This window comes from Danio aesculapii, chromosome 1 (genome assembly GCF_903798145.1).
Source record: "Danio aesculapii chromosome 1, fDanAes4.1, whole genome shotgun sequence".
NCBI classification, from domain to species: Eukaryota; Metazoa; Chordata; class Actinopteri; order Cypriniformes; family Danionidae; genus Danio; species Danio aesculapii.
This window is the reverse complement of record NC_079435.1, coordinates 12,324,289-12,343,864: the sequence shown is the minus strand read 5'-3', so window position 1 is coordinate 12,343,864 and position 19,576 is coordinate 12,324,289. Positions and strand designations below refer to the sequence as shown.

The 19,576-nt window shown below is 30.2% G+C and overlaps 1 protein-coding gene across 2 annotated transcripts in view; it reads right to left on the bottom strand.

Annotated features, from left to right (window-relative positions):
- Positions 1-809: 809 nt before the first annotated feature.
- The window catches only part of LOC130226020 (VPS10 domain-containing receptor SorCS1), a 360,403-nt gene continuing 341,636 nt past the window's right edge, over positions 810-19,576 (bottom strand). Inside the window, exons 24-27 of one of the 2 annotated variants that reach the window (XM_056456595.1) lie at positions 15,273-15,372; positions 14,646-14,751; positions 6,943-7,109; positions 810-1,317 (exon numbers count right to left, since the gene is read on the bottom strand). In XM_056456595.1, coding sequence (XP_056312570.1) covers positions 1,253-1,317; positions 6,943-7,109; positions 14,646-14,751; positions 15,273-15,372 — 438 coding nt within the window. In that variant the 3' untranslated portion in view covers positions 810-1,252. Of the gene's footprint in view, positions 1,318-6,942; positions 7,110-14,645; positions 14,752-15,272; positions 15,373-19,576 lie in introns of those variants that run through there. The other variant, XM_056456596.1, reaches the window with a different exon arrangement.

Sequence of the window (19,576 nt, the reverse complement as noted above, 5' to 3'; positions counted from 1 at the left end):
TTGGATTCATCTTCAATGCCTCCTCCATCTTACCCCAGACATGCTCAATAATGTTCATGTTTGGTGACTAGGCTGGCCAATCCTGGAGCACCTTTACCTTCTTTGCTTTCAGGAACTTTGATGTGGAGGCTGAAGTATGAAAAGGAGCGCTATGCTGCTGTAGAATGTGCCCTCTCCTGTGGTTTGTAATGTAATGAGCAGCACAAATGTCTTGATACCTCAGGCTGTTGATGTTGACATCCACTCTGCAGGTCTCTCGCACACCCCATACTTGATGTAACCCCAAACCATGATTTTTCCTTCCCCAAATTTGACTGATTTCTGAAAGATTCTTGGGCCCATGCAGGTTCCAATAGGTCCTCTGCAGTGTTTGTGATGATTGGGATTAAGTTCAACAGATGATTTATCAGAATTTTTTTTTCCAAATGATCAACTAGAAGTCAAGTTATTATTTGTTGCTCTTACAGCTGGGATCAGCGACAATAATTTTGTCCGATAGTATATTGCAGACAAGCAAAACAAAAATCTTGAAACAAAAAAGGATAATATGCACTGTAAAAAGTGATTTACTTTACATAGAAAAGTGAGTAAACATGTTGCCTTAAAATCAATAAGTTGACCACTTAAAAAAGAGGGTAAACCAATTGTAACTTGGAAATTTAAGTTGATTTCACTTGACTTTTATGATTATGCACAGTTCATTTAGTTTACTCGCTTTTTTAAGTAAAGTCAACTAATTGGTACTAAAAGCAACTGGTTTACTCACCTATTTTAATCAAAGTCAATGAATCATTTTTTACAATGTGTGTTACATGTAAAGTACAAATGTGCTAAATGTAATTTACAAAATAACCCTCCTGAATTTTTCAATTTTACAATAATCATTAATGATTTTACAGCTTTATTATTATTAAAACTTCTAAAATGCCACATCTCTTATTTAATACTGCCACTGTTAGTGGTAAAACATAAAAAATAAACACTATTAACCAAGAATAACGATCTTTTTTCCACCAATCATGCTAGCGTTTTCCCTCTGACTTTGTACACACTGGCATCTTTAGAAATGAACAGCATCGAAAAATGTTTTATTGAACACACGGACGTATATAAAAAAACGCTGTACAAAGTTTGTTCTAGTATTCACAGAGCACGGTAAAGTTAATGTCCGACATGCACAAGTACTGAATAAAGCTTGAAACCTTTATGTCCGCATGAGCAAAAAAGTCCTCAATGTGGCGGAGTCCGGAGTTCAAACGTCAATGTATGTAGGAAGATCTGATGAGAATTTGACGCGTGGATGAGGTTTGATGCATTCTGGGAAGTAAAAAATAGTGACAGAGAGAAACAAGATCACTAAAAAACACTCAAAAAAGGTTTGCTGTATTGAAAATGAGCTAAAACAACACAATTATTGAGGTTTTTGGGGGGACAACTTGATTGTTTTATATTCAATCCAGCTAGGTTTGTAAAACCAAATAAGTTAACTTAAATCATTCATGTTGTCCCAACACATATCGATTGTGTGGAACCCAGCTTTTTTTACACTGTATAAAAACACAGCGACTCACATTTAATAAAGTACTATAGTAATTTATAGTAAATACTATAGTGTTTCTGAACTGTCCTGTAGCGAAGTACTTGAATGAATCTGTTGTGGTAATTCTATAGTTGTTGTGTTACATTGCAACTATAGAATTACCACAGCAGATTAATTCAAATACTTTATCATAGTATGGTTCAAAAACACAAGATTATTTACTGTAAATTACTATAGTAATGTTGTCATTTTTTATATTACTATAGTTGTTGTGTTGCTGTGGTAACACAACAACTATACTAACATAAGTAAATGAGCCACTACTATAATTTTATATACAGTATAATGTACTACAATTGGCTGTAGTAAAAACGAAAGTATTTTTTACAATTCACTGTAGTTAATAGAGTTGTAAATACTGTTATGTATACAGTACAATTCTCATTTCAATAGTACGGCTCGAAAACACAATAGTATTTACTATACAGAAAAAAATGATGTCTGCAAAACTGTTGCAAACAAATTAAATTGAGCAATGTTCAACTTAATTTGGTTGTTTAAATTCAGCCCAAATAAATTGTTTACAACCACTTAACTTAAAAAAAAATGTAGTAAATCCAAGGAATCATCTTTGAATCATTTTTTTTACAGTGTATAAATTAATTCAGTTTTTTTTATGTGGGGATGTACAATATTTTGGTGATCATATCAGTATTGGCTAATAAATGCTTATTTTGGTCTAATTCATCATTATGCAACAATACAATTAAAACAGTTTATTGTAGTAAAAACTATAAATAAGTAAAAAAAAAAACAGTAAAAGATACTACCAGTGTTGCGCAAGCTACTTGAAAAATGTTGTGAGCAAAGCGATTAGCTACTCTACTTAAAATATAGCTTAACTACACTAAAAGCTCCCCTCTGGGAAATGTAGCAAGCTAAGCTAAAAGCTACTTGGCAAAACTAGCTTAGCTACATCTAAGGTAGTTTTGCAATTTTCATTTTTAAATCGAAGCAACTTAAACCCAAGTCAATCATATTTTAATGATCAATAAAACTGTCAATGAAACATGTGAGGCAGAATTGTTCAGTTCAATTATTTACTGCAATTAATATGCTGTACTAAACAGAAACAGATTATAGCATACAACAGCAAAAACACAAAATCCAATAAAACCAGCTGTTAAACATTTAAAATACTATAGTAATGTATAGTAAATGGAAATATTTAGGAATGAAAATTATATTGTATATATATATATATATTTACAACTCTTCATTAATAAATTACACTACATAATGTAGTATCATTAGTAACTATCATGAACTAAGAGTAATTACCATAGCGTACTTTAGCCATTACTACAGTAAACTATATACTCCTGTCCCTCAATCATCTTTCCATTAAGCAAGTTTCTCGTGTCAGCCCAATAATTAATTGGCGAAGTCACCGACCAGAGCGAAAGTAAATATATATATATATATATATATATATATATATATATATATATATATATATATATATATATATATATATATATATATATATATATATATATATATATAAATAAAACAAACTTTACTGTAGCATGGTTCACTATAACACTATAATATTTACTTTAAATTAATACAAAAAAAATTGTTTATTTTTGTTTTGTTGTTTTAACAAACAATATGTCATGTGATTATATCAGTATTGGCTAACATACTTTTTTTTAATATTATCATTATCTGTGTTTAGAAATTAAACTACAATTAAACAATTAAACTATTAAACTATCTACAGCTAAAGGTTAAAAACAATTATTGTTCACTCTATTTACATGTATTTTTTATAATCAGGCTCAGACAAATGCAAGATTAAAAGCAGATTTTGAGATTAGTAATCATTGATAACTTCCAAATTTATAGACTTATTGCACTGTAAAAGTGATTCATTTATTTAAAATAATAATAATAATAATTCCTTACATTTATATAGCGCTTTTCTGGACACTCAAAGCGTTTTACACATTTTTAGGGGGAATTTCCTCATCCACCACCAGTGTGTAGCATCCACCTGGATGATGCGACAGCAGCTATATTGCACTAGACCGCACACCACACACCAGCTGATTGATGGAGAGGAGAGTGATGAAGCCAATTATGATATGGGGATGGTTAGGAGGCCATGATGGACAGAGGCCAGTGGGAAAATTTGGCCAGGATGCCGGGGTTAAACTCTTTTCGAAGGACATGCTGGGATTTTTAACAACCACAAAGAGCCTCTGTTTAACTTCTTGAGCAGTATAGAGTCCCCATCAATATACTGGGGTGTTACAACCCACAGAGACTGCAGATTGAGTGCCCTCTGTTGGTCTCACTGACACCACCTCCGACAGTAAACTTGCAGTGCCATTGTGGTCTCCCATCCAGGTACTGACCGGGCAGAGCCCTGCTTAGCTTCAGTGGGTCACCATGTAAGAGTTGCAGAGAGCTGACTTCCGGCTTTACTTGAGTAAAGTGAGTAAATCTGTTGCCTTAAAAGCAACAAGTTGACTTTACTTAAAAAAAAAAAAACATTAATCTAATTGCTTTTTACAGTGGCTCCAATTTAAGATGTCATAAAAGAATGAACTTTGAGCTGACAGAAGTAACTCAATAGCAAAAGAATGTCAAACCCTCTCAAACTGCAAGGACTGTAAGTTCTCTAAACTCAAATATTCTCCACAATCATGAGATCTCAATCCAGTTGAGCATTTCTGGGACGTGGAGGAACTGGAGATTCACATCAGTTGATAAATCTGCATTATGATGCTCTCTTGTCAGCACAGACCTGAGGAATGTTAGGTTGAATGTCAATCAGTAGTTTAGCTTCAGGAGCCAAAGAGGAATGCAAGTAAGAGTGTTGTCAAACTCTGTTTTCCAAATGTCAAATAACCCCTTATGAGTGTATGAATTGGCAGTGGCAATGTTCCCACTGCAGCCTAGAAAGCTGAAATGCATCATGACATTTGCTGTTTTGTTGATTTATTACAGGCGCCATCAAGGGACCGTAAGTCGAGCGACCGATGCTATTCTCTGCAATCAACAAGACCCCTTTTTTTCCAACCCCAAAAAAAGCCATTTTCATGAAGATGTCTAACACACACCCTGACTGAAAGTGACAGATAAAGTGTATCTGCAGTTCGCAAGATTCAGAGAGAATCTAGTATGCTGTTTTAAACTATTATGCTACTTTAAATGCAATCAATTTTCTTATAATATCCATTGCAGAATCAGCTCTTTTCTTCTCATTCGGTGTCTGAAATGGTTTGTTCAAGGGTGCAGTCTCTCTAAACTCAGCTTTTCTGAGAATTTACTTTGCAACGATTGGTCAAATTAAAGCCCGCTCTGCTGTGATTGATCAACTACTTGTACCATTTGGTCAGAAACCAAATGCTCAAGAGCATATCTGAATTTCAACTCCTCGGTAAACACAGTGATAGTAAGAGATGATGGCACTGGTTTATTCCACTTCAAATCTCAATTAAGAGTCAAGTGGATTTTTGCTTCACAACGGAAATGGCATCTTCTTGATAAGTCAGCAAAACAAACCAAACTCTTTCAGGCTTCAGATACAGCTACAATATTTGAGAATCAAAGTGGTATTGTTTATGGGCAACTAGAGATGCATTGATAGGATTTATTTGGCTGATAATAATTTCAGCAAAAAACTTTCAGCTGATACAGATATTGGTCAATTCCATACAGTACTCTATGCAGTACAACGACTATATTTTTTCTTCAATAAATTACTGATTATGATCTACTAATCGAGGCACAAGTACTGTAGTGTTGTCAACATACTGGATTTTCCAACTTTCATATGATAAATTGAAAAATATTGACATTTAATACCATTTTTGGTAGTGTGAGGAAAACCCCAACCCCCTCCCCCCAAAAAAACAATTGTATTATTATAATTTTTTTTATTTTAGGCATAAGATATGATTATAATATGCCAATCTTTAAACTATGCTATTTCATATTTCTTTTAACAGCGTTATCATTTACGTTTTTTTTTACATAAAAATCAACACATTTTATTGAACTTAAGAGATTAAAATCTTTGGATAATTAAAACTATGTGCAACTTATTGCCTATAATTATTATTATACAAAATATATAACAATAGTGTAATTATTATTTACCATTAGTATTGGTTTTTATTCACGTTATTTACGATATGCCGATAACATTCAATTTATCCAATATTGGAAATCGGTATTTTCCAGAAAGAGAAGTTGTAACATTGCCTGTAATTTGCAAGAATGTGATGTCTATGATGTGAGACATCTTCTCCAGCCAATCAAAACATTCAGACGCATTCACATCTGCGCTGTTTATGAAAATAAAAGCCTTTAGCTATTAGATGTTAGTCAGATAACATTTCTATGTTCCTCCTTAATGCCAACTGTGTAAAAAAATATCGATAAACCGCTGTCTGTTTACCTTCAAGCTCTGATTTAGTTGCTTGACGTGTGTGCACGTGAAGGAGTGCTCTGGTGAGCACCAGCACACACACATATTATGTACATCTTGACATGTGAAAGTTTTCCTCCATATGTTTTCATCGAAGTTGTTCACAATACTTATCCATCCACAGAACTTGTAATGCAGTCAAATGTGTAAACATTTAGCTGTGGTTCACTTCTGCCTCTGGGTGTCTCTGGGACAAAGCAGCTGCATGACTGTTAAAGCTTTAAATAAAAGTGAAACCATCAACAAAAGCCCCTTCTGTGTTTACAAATTCTAGCGGAGCTGTTTAGACCTCATTTCTGGTTAAAGATGTCAGAATTTACTGATATTTTGGAATAGATGTGAGAATAGTTTTTTCCAGAAAAATTCTGTAATGTCCTTGCCTGTGTGAACAGCACTTTTTTGAATTTAATGGTAAGTCGTTCTGGAAATTTTCTGGATATTTACCGGTATCACTGTGTGAAAGTGGCTATAGACTGACATTAAGGAAAGTTTACAACTTGATGTACATTACACTGTAAAAAAAAGTTTTCACACAATTCTTCAGGTTGTTCCTACACAAACTGACTTTGTTAACTGTTTTTTTTTTGTTTTACAAATTTAAGAAGATATAAAACTATTAGTCTATACAACTATAACTAGTTGTCCCCCAAAAATAAAAAAAAAATATTTAAAAAAATCAAGAATTGTAGTGATTAAGTTCATTTTAAAGAAGTAGTTAGAACAAGCAGCAAAGTAAAATGCAGCATGAAGTAAAACTGCAATTACTGATGGATATGGAATTATATTTTTGAAAACACGGACTGAAACTTTGCAAAGCGTTCTCATTCAGAGCTTCTTCATGCTCTACATGAAAGCTAATACCTGCAAAAGCATTTTAAGAGAGAGTGTGTGTTCTCACCGATGGTCTGTGTGTTGGGCTCTGTGTCCAGAGGCTCCAGTGAAGTGAGCAGTTCTCTCTGCGAGCTGCTGCTGGGTGTGCTGTCAGTGGGAGAAACTGGACTCTGGATCATTTCTTGCTCTTTTTCGTCCTGCATCGCTGCATAGACGTGGAGGCCTGGGATCTTCCTTGAGGAAAGATTTACAATGAGATAAGGGCAAACAAAGCTTGATGCTACAAGATAGGCCTGAGGAAAGCAGCCAGAGGAAAGTCATGGGAGAAAAAAAATAATAGTATAAAATATAATATAATGATAAAAATATAATAGTTTACATCGGTAAGCAACCATAAAACTGAAGGAGATATGGGCAAATTCATATACTATATAGCTCAAGTGTGGTAATATTTACAATTATTTGAGAGATAGAAAACGGTACACAAGAACCATATATATATATATATATATATATATATATATATATATATATATATATATATATATATATATATATATATATATATATATATATATATATATGTATATATATATATATATATATATATATGTATATATATATATATATATATATATATATATATATATATATATATATATTTTTTTTTTTTTTAATCTGATTGGCTGATAGCTGTGTGATATTCTGCAAATAACAGCACTCAAACAGCCTCTTCATCCTTGTGTGTTATTCCGCTCACATACAGCGACAAGCAGAGGACACTCTACAGTTTGACAAATATTGCAGCTATTGGGCAACATAATGTACTTTTAAGGCTTTTTTAGTTGAGAATGTCGTCATTTAGATTGCAACTATGCAGTTTATTTATAAGGATAGTGCTTATTTCTTAATATTTATAATTTCTGAGCATCGGATTCAGTGCATCGGCCGCGATCAGCCTGTCTGAGCAGACCAAAGAAAGTGACAATTGACATTCCACCACAAGATGGCGACAGAGACCACATAACAAGTCCTTAGTGGAGAAAAACAGCATTTTCTCAACATAAAAATCAAACTACAGCAGAAAAAATCATTATACACCAGGCAAGTGACGATCGTTCTCTATTGCATTTTGTTGTGCTGTATTGACACCACAGAAACTGCTAGTGCTTGCTTTGCTTTGGCTTTTTCAGGGTTGATTATTGAGATATCCTGTTACTGAGAAACCTCTAGACTGTTGGCATTTCATGCTGTTCAGCCTTATAATCTTAAAATGTGAGCAGAAATCACCTGTTTTGTCATCAATTTAGACATTAAGCTAAAAAATCGACAGACAGATAGACAGATAGATAGATAGATAGATAGATAGATAGATAGATAGATAGATAGATAGATAGATAGATAGATAGATAGATAGATAGATAGATAGATAGATAGATAGATAGATAGATAGATAGATAGATTTTTTTGCCAAATCAACACTTATTTATAATAACCTTTGATCTAGCAGATTTATCATTCAGCAAGGACAACTGGGCAAACATCACCTAATGAATATTCATGAGCTGAGCTGAAAAGGTCCCACACCTTTCCTGACATTATCAGCACCGCAGGTCATATCTTTCTGGCCTTTTATCACAGAGCGTGTGTGTTTATAGTTTGTGAGAGCAGTTTTCTGTGATCTGCCTCAGGGAATCATTTGTAGCAGGAGTCAGGAGTATTAATAAAAAGAGTCCGGTGTCACTTGTGGGGTCAGAAGGGAGCTGTTCAGGCCTGCCTTTAGAGAGCTCATTTAATCCTGCTTGATCTGCATTATTACAGGAAATGACATGGACTGTAAGCAAAAAAAATGGATTGAGTATGAAGGCAAGATACTGCGGTATAATTTTTTCTTGTTTTTTTATTAATTGTTTTCAGAATAGCCAACTTTATTTTCATATGTTTCCTAAAATATTGCTTAAATATACAAATGAGGCATTCATTTTCATAAAATTTGTGCCAATTTTCAGTCATTAGCCCCTTTCACACATAAAGAAGGGATCATGTGTGAACAGGCCCTTTTTGAAATACCGGTAAATTCGTTCCGGCAATTTTCCAGAAAGAGGATGTGTAACATAATACATCTGGTAATTTACCAGAATGCTGCTCTGTGTGAACGCAGAAGGAAAATTGCCGGAAACAGCGTGGGCATATTTAGAACGCATTGACGTGAGACGTCTACTCTGGCCAGTCAGACTCATTTACATCCGCACTGTTTATGAAAATAAGGCTTTTAATGTTTTTCCAGACACATTTAGCTGCTAGATGTTAGTCAGAAAACGTTTGTATGTTCCCTCTTAATGCCAACTGTGGAAAAAAATGTACGGCAAAATGCTTATGATGATATGCTTATGATAATGCTTGACGCGTGTGCACGTGAAGTGAAGGAGTACTCCGGTGAGCGGTACACACACATTATGTACATCTCGACATGTGTTTTCATCAAAGTTCATTAAATATTTAGCTGTGGTTCACGCTTCTGCCTTTGGATGTCTCTGGAACAAAGCAGCTGCATGAATACTAAAGCTTTAAATAAAAGTGAAACCATCAACAAAAGCCCGACCTCCTCTATGTTTACAAATACAGACGCAGCCATTTAGAGCTCATTTCTAGTTAATTATGCCAGAATTTACTGGTATTTTGGAATGAATGTGTGAACGGTCTTTTCAGTGAAAATTCCGGAACATCCTTGCCTGTGTAAACAGTGCTTTTTTGAGTTTACTGGTAAAGTCATTTAAGAATGGGCTATTATTAGCACAAAAATCTGAAGTCTGATTCAAAATTGTTGCTTTTATTAATTTATATACATGTGTGTAAGATTTAATGAATTTATTTATTTATTTATTTATTTATTTTTTATAATTACCTTTTTGACATTGGAGTCAAATGTTTTTACAGCAGGGATTTGGGGCATTTATTAATATTTCTTTTCTTAACACTCCATCTAATTAATTAATTAATTTTGACATTGGCGACAAAGGTTTTTACAGCAGGGATTTGGGGAATTTATTGTTTATTTATTTCACTATATATATTTTATATTATATATAATTATATATATAATTAATTATATATATTTAAATTTATTTATTAATAATCTATTTATTTCTATTCATTTCTATTTGACATATTGGAGTCAATGATTTTTACAGCGGGATTTGGGAAATGTCTTATTTGTCTTATTACTTCATCATTCAGAAAACACTGTGAAGCATGATATAAAATATTATATATAATCAGGCAAATAATGTACAAGCATATTTCTCTGGAAAAAAAAAAAAACCTTCAGAATATAAATATTACTAAAAGCACGCAGCCTGTATGCATGATGCCCGACGGAGTGCTTGACGGAGGGCGTGTCTGAAGTTGAGGCTGACGAGGTTGTCACTGCAGCGTCAGCCAAGGGTATTCGCATAAAGCAATCTGATTGGCTGACATTTCCATTGGCACTTGAAATGTTGAGAAATGAGCAACCTCTGCAGCAAGCAACGATGCTGAAGTGGCGCTGACGGATCCACAATTCAGCTCGGCAACGCTTGATGTCACTCATTCAATTTGAATGGGGCGTGAGTGCAAGATTCAAGACTTTATGATTTTTACAAACATGTATTATAACTGAAATCGAAAGGCACAAATTGATAAATTGCTATAAAGGTCACAATTAAAAGTACATTTGGGTTTTATTTACATTAGACTGAAAAAAAGAATACTGCAGTGTCTGGTTTTAACACCATCCAGAAGCTGATTTCTTGTGTTAAATATACAACTGTAGGTGGATTTAGCTGGAAGAAAACAGACGGCTCATTAAGATGTGATCTAACAGCCTCATTAAAAGAGCAGTTGATAAAAACTCTGATTAAAAAACAGAATCTGTCAGCGTTTCCTCACCGTCGTGTTCCTCTGAAGTCGTTTCTGTCAGAGCTCACTGTACACTGACCACATTTACATGCAATTAACCCTCACAGGACCTGAGCGCTTCAAGCTTTCAAACTGTGCAAATACAGCTATTAATAATTTGCATTGTGTGATTATTATTCACTGCTATACTGAGAATCAAGTTTATGAAATGCAAAATATAAATGAATTAAAAAATATATATTTTTCCACGTATGTTTCCTTGATCGAATCAAGAGAATGAAAGTCATTTGGAAGTAATTTAATATTTTATTTACTATTATTAGGGATTAATACAAATTTATTTGTTATTAACGGAAACAAGACATTACAATTTCTTATTTTAAGCTAGTTACCAAGGAGGTATTTATTTATTTATTTTTATTTAGCAAGTCATATACAAATAATCAATTAATTAATTAAAACTAAACAGACATACTAAAATATGTAATACATAAGGGAAAAAAGTACAACTAACCGACAATTATCTAAAATTAAAATTAAAAATGATTATACAAGGTGCTGTGTTGAGTATCGACATGCCATTGTGTTTTTAATAAGTTTTTATTTTTAGATTTTCTGTCAGGATTAAATCAAATTTCAATAATAGTATATATTTTTTATGTCACAGCAGTTTACATTTTCAATTTTTTTTATGTTTTCTATTATTTTAATATATCAATGTTATGTTTATTTGATGATAGACTCGAGTCAACAGAAGGCATTCATTCATTTTTTTTTCAGCTTAGTCCCTTTTATTAATCCGGGGTCGCCACAGCGGAATGAACCGCCAACTTATCCAGCACATGTTATACGCAGCGGATGCCCTTCCAGCCGCAACCCATCTTTGGGAAACATCCATACACAATCATTCACTACGGACAATTTAGCCTACCCAATTCACCTGTACCGCATGTCTTTGAACTGTGGGGGAAACCGGAGCACCTGGAGGAAACCCACATGAATGTAGGGAGAACAGGCAAACTCCACACAGAAACGCCAACGACCTTCTTGCTGTGAGGCGACAGCACTACCTACTGTGCCACTGCATCGCCTCAACAGAAGTCATTTGGAAGTAATTTTTAAATAAAATATTAAAATGACTTATTTTAAGGTAGTTACCAAGGAAGTGTTTCTTTATTGTAATTTTAATTATTATTATTATTAAGCATATAATAGTCATATAACAATAATCAATTAATAAAACTAAACAGACATACTAAAAATAAACAAATAATGAAAAATGTAAATAAATTACACATTTTAAGTTGAATATATCAAATTTTTAACTAATTTTGTTAAAAGTGCTGTGTTAAGTTTCGACATACTATTGTTCTTTAATATTTTGAAAAAAGTTTCTGTCATTTTTTTTTTTTTTAATTACAATAATATTTTTGGTTGTTTGTTGTCTGTACAGTATTTACATATTTTTTGATATTATTTTCCTTTTAACGTCATGCAAATAAAAAAAAATGACAAACGTAAATTAAAACATTATTATTATTGTAATGATATAATGGTTTTGTTTTTCTGTCATGTTTGCATTTTATTTCAAATTAAAATATCATTGTTTTGTTTTTTAATGTCTATAGTTTACATTTTCATGTTATTTTAATTTTAATGTCATGTAAATAATAAAAAAAATGGTGATTATTGTTTCAAGTACATTAAAACAACAATTATTATTCACATTTTTATTATTATCATTATTATTAATATTAATATAACATGTTTACATTTTACTTCAAATTTAAGTAATAATTTTTTATATCTATATATTTTACAATTTTCTTTAATGTTGTTTTGATTTTAATGTCATGTAAATAATGAAATACAAATACAGATATTTTATAGTCATAAATATATTAAAACAAGTATTATTATTATTATTAAAACTATTATCATTATTATTATTATTATTTATGTCTATATAGTTTATATTTTGTTTGTTTATTTAATTTTAATGTCAGGTAAATAATAAAAAAATATAAATATTTTATATTCAAGTAAATTAAAACAACTATTATTATTGTGTTATTATTATTATTATTATTATTATTATTATTGTTGTTGTTGTTGTTGTCATATAATGGTTTTGGTTTCATGGTTTTATTTCAACATTAAGTAAACTGTCTGGATACCAAAAATGACACTGTAGTAGCGATACTGATTTCATTATAAGGACAATTTTAGATTATTATTTAGGAGTAAACTCCAAAACACTGCTGGTGTTGGTAAAGTAAGTGTGTTCGAAAGCGTCTCTGAACAGCAGACAGTATAAAATGAAGGCTTTGTGTAATTCTGCTGTCTGCTCTTCTCCTGTCTCCAGATCTTGTCTTATTGACCTCTAGTGGCCTTTTCTCTCTCAGTCCGGTGACGGAAACGCTGCAATCATTTAACATTTCATAAAGGTCAACTTGAAAAACTCAAAGGGCTAAATATTGATAATGTCTGAGCACTGACTGACATTTCTCATTTGCTAGGAGCGCTTAGAGAAAACAAGGGGGGAAAAAACAAAACAAAAACGAAGCTTCTGCAACAGCAACGTGTTAAATCACTGTGATCAGACGTTTGTTTTAACATGTTTTGCCAGCTAAATTGTCACAACACACTGAAAATTACATTTATTCAGTTATTTTTATATATTTTTATTTTAATTGTGTTAATTTGATTGTATTTACTTGGATGTTTTAATTTATTTTATTTCATAAAAATGTGTATGACTTTATTGGACACACAGTAAAAAACATTACATATTATTCTATTCAATCTACTTTGTATCTAATCTATTTATCTTATAATAAAATGAAAATAAAAATTAATAGACACTTAACAGATATAAAAATTACATATTACATAACTCATAATACATAATAAATAAATAAAATAACAAAAAATTACTAATAATATTTCACAATATTTAAATGTTTTTACTGCTATTTTAATGTTATTTTGTTTTAAGTTTAATTTAATTAAATGTTATCTTTTTATTTAATTTTGTTTTATCTAAGTTTAAGTTAATTTTTGTTATATTGTTTTATTTAATTTATGTTTATTTAAGTAAATTTTATATTATTATTTTATTTAATTTAGTTTTATTTAAGTTTAAATAAATTTTATTTTATTATTTTATTTATTCAGTTTTATATAAGTCTATTTTATTTTATTATTTTATTTTAATTTCTTTTTATTTAAGTCTATTTTATTTTATTATTTTACTTTAATTTTGTTTTATTTAAGTCTATTTTATTTTATTATTTACTTTAATTTTGTTTTATTTAAGTCTATTTTATTTTATTATTTTACTTTAATTTTGTTTTATTTAAGTCTATTTTATTTTATTATTTTACTTTAATTTTGTTTTATTTAAGTCTATTTTATTTTATTATTTTACTTTAATTTTGCTTTATTTAAGTCTATTTTATTTTATTATTTTACTTATTTTTGTTTTATTTAAGTCTATTTTGTTTTATTGTTTAATTTAATTTAATTGAAGTTTAATTTAATAATTTTTTTTATTAAGCTGGTTACCAAATGTTGGCAATTTCTGTCAAATAATTTAATAAAAAAATAAATAAACATTAAAACAATCTTATGCACGAGTGCAATAGTTAACAAACATAATTTTATTTTATTTTTAAGTTAGTTTCCAAATATTACCCATTATTTCAGTAATCTTAATTCAAAATAAAAGACAAAAACCTATTTTAAATAGCTCTTTCAAGCTTTCCCAAAATGATTTCTTGACAAATAATCAATTTACAAAGTAAAAATGCAATCTGCTCATACCTATTTTCCTCTGAATCAAGGTTTGAGGCTCTAAAAGGATGACCATACCTTTTAAACTTATAGATGAGGAAAATCGCTAAACCCAGCACCACCACAGAGAGGAGCATGAGCATCGCTGAGCCGCTGTGATTCTCACTGGTGTCCACTAGAGGCGCTACAAACACACACGCACACACAGACAAGCTGCTGTCAGAGGAGAAAATACACATACACACACCATCTCTGACTGAAAGATTAACAACCCTACAGATTAGCAAGAACAAACTATCATTATACAACCACAATGTCACACAGAAATTCTGGTAACACTTTACATTAAGGTTTTATTAATTCATGTTAGTTAATGCATTTACTAACACGAACAAACAATGAACAATACATTTATTATAGTATTTATTGATGCTAGTTAAGATTAGTTCAGGAAAATACAGTTCTTCATTGTTATTTCATGTTAACTCACAGTGCATGAATTTGGATGTTAATAACACATCAGTAAATGTTGACTAATAAATGCTGTACAGACATTACTCATTACTAGTTCATGTTAGTTAACACATGAACTAATAAACCTTATTGTAAAGTGCGACCGCAAAGCTTTAGTCAGACTTATCAATGAAGGCAGTTTTTATCTGATATGTTTTAGTTTATGAGTCTGTGTGTGTGCATGTGTGTTACCTGCTGATAAATGTGCTGCGTAAACGGTGATCTGGACTCCTGGTCTGAGTGTGAACTGAACCAGGTTCTGATTGAGAGCGCTGAGCACCACTTCTGAAAGCTGAAACACATAATCATGAAAATCAAAACATCTCATACACACAAAACACACTGTAGGATAAAGGATAGAGGTTAAACAAACAGCTTTTATTTTTATTTTTGAATTTTTATTGAATTTATGAATTTATTTATTTATGAAAACACATTTCTGCTGATTATTTGCAAGTTTTTTTGTGAAAAAGAGACACCTTTTCTGCCAATATCATATTTTTATATTTTGTAATTAAAGCTGTCAAAGTTTTAATGAAATCTATTATATACAGTAATTTAATTAAGTGCAATGACAAAGACAGAGTAAAGAACTAATCTGGTTATTAATACAGTACGTATAATTAATTAATTAATAAATTTATTTATTTATCTTGCAGTATTTATTTATTTATTTGTTTGTTTGTTTATTTCATTATTTCATTATTTATTTGTTTTTATTTAATTATTTATTAATTTATATTTATTTCATTATTCATTTATTTATTTTATTTATTTGTTTATTTGTTTTTTTAAACCAAGTTTTCTTGTAACCCTGAAAACAGGCTATTTATTTATTATTTTGCTTGTTTGTAAATTTATTTATTTATTTGTGAAAACCAAGTTTTATTGTAATCTCAAAGCAGTTTATTTATTTGTTTTAAGATTTTTTTATTTACTTATTTTAGTTAATATTTTTGTGAAACCAAGTTTTCTTGTAATGCTAAAAGCAGGCTATTTATTTGTTTCTTTGTTTATTTATTTATTTATTTAGAAAAAATATTATTAGGTTTTCTTGTAATCCTGAAAGCATGTTATTTATTTATTTATTTTTATTTTTAATTTTTTCATTTATTTATTAAATTATTTGTTTGCTTATTTGTTAAAACCAAGTTATACCAAGTTATAATGTAAAAGTAGGTTATTTATTGGCTTTTAATATTTATTTATTTATTTATTTATTTTGTTTATTTATTTATTTATTTATTTATTTATGTATTTATTTATTTATTTAATATCTTTACAAGTTTATATTTACATTTATATTCATATTTATTTATATTTTTCTTGTAATCCTGAAAACAGGCTATTTATTTATTAATTTATTCAGTTGTTTGTTTGTTTATTGATTTACGTATTTTTTATTTGTGACCAAGAGTTCTTATGATCTAAAAGCAGATTATTTATTTATTTATTTATTTATTTATATATGTATAATTACATAGTTAGTTTAATGTTCTTGTAAAACCATGTTTTCTTGTCATCCTAAAAGCAGTCTATTTATTTATTTTATTTTATTGTTTGTTTGTGAAAACCAAGTGTTCTTGTAACAAAAAGCTGCCTATGTATTTGTTTGTTTGTTTGTTTGTTTGTGAAAGCCAATTGTTTTTTCTAATCTAAAAGCAGGTTATTTATTGTTTGTTTATATTTATTTATTTATTTATTTATTTATTTATTTATTTATTTATTTATATATGTATAATTACTTAGTTAGTTTAATATTCTTGTAAAACCATGTTTTCTTGTCATCCTAAAAGTTGGCTATTTATTTGTTTGTTTGTTTGTTTGTTTGTTTGGTTGGTTTTTTGTTTGTTTGTTTGTTTGTTTGTTTGTTTGTTTGTTTGTTTGTTTGTTTGTGAAAGCCAAGTGTTTTTTCTAATCTAAAAGCAGGTTATTTATTGTTTGTTTATATTTATTTATTTATTTATTTATTTAATAGTTTTGTAAAACCAAGAAAAGTTTTCTTGTTATCCTAAAGCAGGTTATTTATTTAATTGTGTTTAATTTGTTTATTTAATTTTTTCATTCATTAATTTTCTTTTCGGCTTAGTCCCTTTATTAATCTGCGGTCACCACAGCAGAATAAACCACCAACTTATCCAGCATATGTTTTGTTTATAATTATTTTTTAGAGGTTTTCACCTTTATTTTGAAAGGACAGTACAGAGAATTGACAGGAAAGTGTGGGGAGCAGAGAGAGGGGAAGGATCGGCATAGGACCTCGAGGCGGGTATCGAACCCGGGTCACCGCGAACACCACAGTGCATGCATCGGTGCACTTTCCACTTACACCATAGGCACCGACATCCAGCATATGTTTTACGCAGCAGATGCCCTTTTACCTGCAACCCATCACTGGGAAACATCCATACACACTCTTTTACACACATATACAGTATACGGACATTTAGCTTACAAAATTCACCTATCACATGTCTTTGGAGTTCTGGGGGAAACCGGATAACCTGGAGGAAACCCACGCAAACACGGGAAGAACATGCAAACTCCACACAGAAACGCCAACTGACCCAGCCGAGGCTCAAATCAGTGACCTTCTTGCTGTGAGGCGATCGTGCTAACCACTGCGCCACTCTACAGCCCACGTATTTATTTATTTATATTTGTGAAAACCAAGTGTTCATCTAACATAAAAGCATTTTATTTCTGGTCTTTAAAATCCAATCCACTAGTGAACAACTGTGATCCATTTAACCACAACTTATTAAATTATATATAATCACATAAACCCTGAAAAGCAGATATTAGCGCCTCCGGGTCTTGTAGACAGAGGCAGAGCTTTCGGGTTTGTGAGGTTACAGTATCTGTCATACAGTGTGTGAGTTTGTACCACAGTAAAGAGATGCTTCAGCATACTGTAAATCATCTCAATCACCTTCACTCGCAAAACACAGATTTACAACAAGGGAAGATCTCATTTAGGCTGGACATCTCTGTCAAACACACACACACTCACACACACACACAGTCAGACACTTTTATGTCTGCATAAATCTGAAAATTTCTCCCGGAATGCAGCTTGCTTGCACTTGTTGTATACGGCAGGTTTCTGTTTTAAGGGTCTTTCTGAATCTGAGAGTACATTCATTTGTTATTTTAAACTCTTTGATGGACAAATAATGGGTTTAAGTCTTGATAAATGTGGCAGTGAGATCTGAGGGTAAAATGACTGCAGTTTAATATAGGTTGTTGAATAATTGCGCCTTCAGAAAGGTGAGAGCTGATGAAGACTGTTCTGACACTTTTACAGGATAATTTGACATGTTGAGTATTGCGCTTATTTTCATGTCACTCAAATTTGATCTTTAACTGGATGATTATAATCTAGTCGAACTTAGTTAAAAAGATATATAAATAAGGAAATAAAATACATTTAAATAAAAACTAAATTGAATTGAATTTAATTTAATTTTAAGGAAATAAAATGGAATGAAACAATAAAATTTTGTTAATGAATTAAAACTAAATTAAGGAAATAAAATAAAATAAATTAAAATGAAATAAATTGAAATAAAATAAAACTAAATAAAATAATATAAAATAAACAAAACCATGGAAATAAAATACATTAAAATAAAAGCTTAAGTTAAATTAAATTAAATTTTAATGACATAAAATACATTAAAACAATATTAAGTTTAACTAAATTAAGGAAAATTAAATTAAATAAATCAATAAATCAATAAGTAAATAAAATACATTAAAATAAAAACTAAAAATAATTTCATTTAATTAAATTTTAAGGAAATAAAAAATGCAACACAATAAAACTAAATTAGTGAAATATAATAAAATCAATTAAATTAAATTAAATTAAATAAAATAAGATTAAATAAATAAATAAGGGAATAAAATACATAATTTTTTTTTACTATTATATAAAATTTAATTAGGGAAATAAAATACAATAAAACCATAAAAGTTAAAACTAAATTAAAAAAATAAAATACATTAAAATAACAGCTTAAAAATAAAATAGATTTTTTTTATTAAATTAAAAATTATATATATATATATATTTTTTATTTAATTTAATTTTAAGGAAAAAATACAACAAAACATAATAAAGCTAAATTAAGGAAATATAATAAAATCTATTAAACTAAATTAAATGAAATAAAACAAGATTAAATAAACAAATAAGGAAATAAAATACATTAAAATAAAAACTTAGAAAATTAAATTTATTTAAATTAAATTAAGGTCGCTGGTTCGAGCCTTGGCTGGGTAAGTTGGCTTTCTGTATGGGATTTTCATGTTCTCCCCATGTTGACGTGTTTCCTCCAGGTTCTTTGGTTTCCCCCACAGTCCAAAGACATGTGGTGAATTGGGTAGGCTAAATTGTCCGTAGTGTATGTGTGTGAATAAGTGGGTGGGGGTGTGGATGTTTCCCAGTGATGGATTGCAGCTGGAAAGGCATCCACATTCCGCTGTGGCGA